Source organism: Abramis brama (assembly GCF_963993115.1).
Source record: "Abramis brama genome assembly, chromosome: 11".
In the NCBI taxonomy this organism is placed as follows: Eukaryota; Metazoa; Chordata; class Actinopteri; order Cypriniformes; family Leuciscidae; genus Abramis; species Abramis brama.
Window position 1 is genome coordinate 19,928,863 of NC_139973.1, and position 5,077 is coordinate 19,933,939.

Consider the following 5,077-nt stretch of genomic DNA (forward strand, 5'->3'; position numbering starts at 1 on the left):
ATTGTGCAATTACGGGAATTATTATTTAAACTTATTTTTAAGGAAAGCTCCTTAAAGGTCACATGAAAAGTGATAAAAAATACGTCCCCTTTCAAGAGAAAGCGTCTGACATTAGCCCTTTTTTAACATTTTCTCTTTATTTCACCCTTTCTTTAAATCTAATAAACTTTATAAGCGTACTAGTATAAGTGTATTTGTACCAAAAAAAGACAAAACAAACAATCTGACAATGAACAGTCATTTTACTGTCACGGTCACAGGCTCGTCTGGTTTAGTTTGGCCTATAAGTCAGAAATGGTCCATATTAAATAATACATCTTTTTCTTCGATAAAATCGTCTCTCATTGTTTTCTTGATGAAAAAAAAAGCGTCTTGTGAAAGTTCAGCGCAGTCTGTCACATCACTTGTGATACATTTGTCTCTCAGTGTCTTTTCGTTTTACCGAGGATGCTGCGAACCCGGTATTGGGTTTAGTGCCGGTTGTCCCCCGGGCCCCAGGCCGTGAATGAGCACTCTGGGGACTAGCGGTCTCTGGAGAGATGGATGCGGTGTGGACGGAGTCCGGTACATACTGCTGTACATGGCAGCAGCGGCTGCGGCCGCTGTCGTGCTGTCCACGGTGCCTAATAAACTCGGGTGGTAGAAATACGGGGATGGGAACATTCTCTGTAAGGCCGAATAATTTCCAGCTTCAGCCAGCAGTTCTAATCCGACAGCCGTCTGCCTCTTCCATTTCGTCCTGCAATGAGATCAAAATACAAGAAATCAATTATTAAACTCTCCACATGGCTCCTTATGTGCAAGATTAGGCTATTCGAGGCGTGCATGTTTGATTCTGGCACAAAAAAAAAGGTAAACTTTATTTAAATACGAATGAAATGGGCCGCAAATTGTTTGTAAAATAACATACATCAGAATGAGTATAATAAAAACGATAAACATGCTAATTGATTGTGTCTAACAGTTTATTTTTTTTCCCGTCATTAATCCGATTATATTTAACCAAATTGTGATTTCCGATCAGTTTTGAATTCTGACTCTACAAAATTACTAACGTATACTAAAAATATAATTATTGCTATAATAAATGTAATAAAAATATGACAATTGTTTAAAAATGTAAAATGATTCAGGAGTGAAGAGCTATTCATGAACAGCTAATTGCAATCGAATGTTTTAAAATAATTTAATATGAAAAAAAAGATGTCATATACAAGATGTAGGCTAACATACATTTTCAGACAAGCGTGTTAAAATGATTTGATCTAGCTACATATATTGTTGCGCCGTTCGTTTATTTAAAACATAGCTTAATAATAATAATAATAATAATAATAGTTATAAACTTGAATAACTAATAAATAGGCCTAATAGCCAACTAATAAAATCTCGAATTTTGGCAACTGCAAATATAGATCCAGAAGTAGATACAAAAATGTGCTAAAAATGCTTGCACAGTCAAAATAGCCTACTTGATATATTGTACAAAATATGTTGATGTTGTTGTTATTATTTCTTTATTATAGGCTATTTCATGAATGATATGTGGAGACTTACCGTCGGTTTTGATACCACGTCTTGACTTGTGTGTCTGTGAGGTTTAGGGCTGCTGCCAGGTCCATTCGGTCCTGTACACTGAGGTATTTCTGTCTCTCGAAACTGCGCTCCAGCTGGTTAAGTTGATGGTCGGAGAAGGCCGTCCGCGCTTTGCGAGGTTTTTTAGAGCGGGAGGGCGGACTGTCTCTGGAACTAGAAATTTCCCGATCGCCCTCTTCTTTTGTTCCTAAAGAAGTAAATGCAATGAAAGTTCATGGAAATGTATTTTTAAAAAAATGTAGAAGGGGTAATTTATTTATTCATTAAGTGAGTTTACTCAAAATGAGAACTCAGTCTAAGAATTTAGTAATTACTGTTTAAATAAAAGGTTTAGTAGTTTTGGTTTTGGTAACTTACGGTTGCTAAAGGCCTCGATTTTATTCGCAAATCTAAACCTGTTTAGGTCCGATTATTTCGTCTTGGTATTATAAATATCAGGATCTTTAGAAAAGTCAAATACCAGGTGGCCTATCCAAAAAATATACTTATTTATTTCACAGATAAATTTGGTCGTCGTATGTAGACGAAAATATGACAACAAAACGAGCAGGATCGATATGTCAATCTATCTCTATTTGTAGCAGTTTTTGCTGGGCTCCGTGATCCCCCCTCAAGGAAGAACAATAATCTCTCTAATTGACTCACTAGGGAGGATCCCACACCGGGCAAAATTCACCAGCCTTTACATCTGTTATGCTAATATCAGAGAATAACCTTAGCGACAGCCTACCAATATTGTATTGTAATACTGGTCCTTCATGAAAATACAGACAAATAAACAAAGCCTAAAATTTGACTTGAATGTTGACGACAATAATAATAATAATAACAGGCTAATAAAACGTGCCTAAAAATATATAATATTAAAATAATATATTGCAGGTGTTTTGAACCACTGAATGCTTGTAATATTCCAGTGGCGGATTCACAGCATTTATTGTTACATCCCAGTTAAGAAATCTTTAGCCTACTATTTTTCCAACAAAAAAAAAAAATAGGCCTACGTTTTAATTTGATTACTTTGTTTAATGTACGCATGACCAATTAGTTCCGAACCGAAGAATTCCATAATTCTTTGTGCTTTTGATTTTACAATGAAGAAGAATGCAATTATTTAAACTCATATGCTTATATTTTAAATAGTAAACAACACGGATAAGTTTTTATAAGCATTTTGAATTTCATCATTAGTTTTTTTTTTTTTTTTGCGTCATTGTACAATGCAATATTAATATTAGGCTAGCCTACTGTCTAAATAAGTAAGCACAAGGCAATAACAATAATATTTTTTACATGTCATTTTGTGGGTGCTTTTTCTAAATCTCACATTGTTATTGATAGCCTAATTGAATCAATAACAAGTATTAATAAATGTCAAACAGATACCGTGATCTACCTATGTTTTTATTTATTTATTTAATTATTCTGTATGTAAAACGCACTCTTACCGTTACATTTCAAATCACTCTGCATGTCATCTCTTTTGTCCAGTTTGCTTCTGTTTTCATCTAGCTCTAGTTTGGGCCTGATGCCGTCCGGGGCGGTTCCGTTCTCTGTTTTGGGGCTGTGATGTGGAGATGGGACACTGGTGCTGTAAGGAGCGCACGCTGCTAGCGGTTTACTGTCGCCCAAAATGTCTTTGATTAAAAAGGAGGAGGTGGCAGTCCTGGGGGCACAGCCAGCCTGACCGAGCGGATGAGGCTGGGGTGAAAGCTGCAAACTCTGAGCCTGATTGTGATGATGATGGTGATGGTGATGCTGAAGGCTGTCTTGGACCAGATGCGGTTCGGGATGCTCCATCGTGACTGAGATCGGGGATGAGGGGGCTGTTCCCACAGTGTCTATCTCCGAACATGGTGATGGGGTCGCCTGACTCCTGAAATCCGCTGTTCTGTTACTGTCACCGAGTCGAAAATCTCCGTTCATCAGTACTGAGCTGCCAGAATTGGTTGTGGACAAAATAGTGTCTATTCCGAAACTAGACCCACTGGATCCTTCCATAGTACAAGAAAAAGGATGAGCACTTAAGTCGTCTTCATAACAACTTTCCTGCACAATGTTTTAAAAGGAAGAAGAAGAAGAAGAAAAAAAAACCTTAAACGGAATCAACGAACAGGTTACTCAAAGGTTAACGCAGTAAAAAAGCCCCGAAAAAGTACAAAATAAACATTTCTTACGCGCAAATGAAATAATCCTTGCACTAAAGCAAAGAAAAAGAGAAATATAGCCTGCGCTCCAAGATGTTGCTACATTCAAGGTGAAATGTGGAAAGCAAGTGGATCTGTGTAGTCCACGTCCTTTTGTTATGGTTATTGAACTTTCTTTCAAAGTTGAGGTGTGGAGAGATTGGGATGCTCTAACTCCTCGACATCACGCTCCCTTTTGCCACTAATCGTTGTAGTGTTGCTCTACAATGACTTCCTACATTGACGTCATATTTTCTCCTTTATTATAACACATTCCTCGTGTTCCCCATCTCTCCTCTCATTGGTTACATGGTCACGCGCCTGTCCAATCAGCGATTTGTACTTCATCATTACACGTTAGAGCCACTCATTGATTCCTCAATGCTCTTTTGAAACCTTCCCTCCGCTATAGTTTCTCAGACGGCATCTTAGACATTAGACATAGACATACATATGTTTATGGTTACACTTTACATCATTGTGTGCATGATACGCATATTGCTTGTTGCAAAAAAAAAAATAATAATAATAAAATAAAATAATAATAACATACATAAAATAATACTACACAGCAATAACAACAGCAGTAACGTGAAATAGTTACGCAAAAAGTAGACATTAGTTCACTAAAATTACCCAGTGCTAACACTGTAATATCAACTGCAAAGTATATTATGACGCCACTGAATTAAGGGATTCATTCAGATGTGAACATAATTTTTATCATTGCATTATTGGCTTGTTTAGTATTCATTCAGCTTTGGATTTATAGCCTATGTGTTTTCAGTGTATAATGATTTCTCCAAAAGAAAACCTCACCATAGTAATCTCTACTGGCAAAACAAAATTGTGTCATTTATTCTTTTAAGAGCACAGGGACAGTGAAACGTGATAGAGAAATAAGCCCGTTTTGAGCTGATATTCATTGTGTGTGTCAGGGCCTTTGAGTGAAAGCACTGCTTCTAAATAGCTCAAGGGAATGAAATGATGGCGAATATTGTACATGACATACGCCCGGCTCCTTTCTTTCTTTTTTTCTTCTTCTTATTCTAAATAAACCCTGGGCCTATTCTGGCTTTATAGCCTAATTCAGCTTTAATACACACTGCGTTAAATGGTAATATTTTTCAGAGTGGGGAGTAGAAATTAAGAGCAAACGAATATATGCGTTTAAGTCATCACCTCTCCTCAATATTGTAAGGGAAATAATAATCTCAGCCTAACACTGTTCAATGCGAGACTCTTGATTGTTAATGTGGAACTACAGTTCAAAATGTTTTGTATGCCGCTGAGTG

General features: G+C 36.9%; 1 protein-coding gene across 1 annotated transcript; it reads right to left on the reverse strand.

Annotated features, from left to right (window-relative positions):
- Positions 1-224: 224 nt before the first annotated feature.
- Positions 225-4,021, reverse strand: barhl2 (BarH-like homeobox 2). Its single transcript, XM_084128444.1, has 3 exons — positions 3,045-4,021; positions 1,558-1,783; positions 225-739 (listed from the first exon to the last, which is right to left on the reverse strand). Exons 1-3 carry the CDS (start codon positions 3,595-3,597, stop codon positions 439-441), a joined length of 1,080 nt encoding a protein of 359 aa, XP_083984570.1. The 5' UTR covers positions 3,598-4,021; the 3' UTR covers positions 225-438.
- Between the last annotated feature and the right edge of the window lie 1,056 nt (positions 4,022-5,077).

Coding starts and splice junctions, on each gene's coding strand:
- barhl2 (XM_084128444.1), bottom strand. CDS start 3,597: ATGGAAGGATCCAGTGGGTCTAGTTTCGGAATAGACACTATTTTGTCC. Junction 1,784..3,044: donor GAGTGATTTGAAATGTAACG/GTAAGAGTGCGT, acceptor TTACTTCTTTAG/GAACAAAAGAAGAGGGCGAT. Junction 740..1,557: donor ACGTGGTATCAAAACCGACG/GTAAGTCTCCAC, acceptor ATCTCATTGCAG/GACGAAATGGAAGAGGCAGA.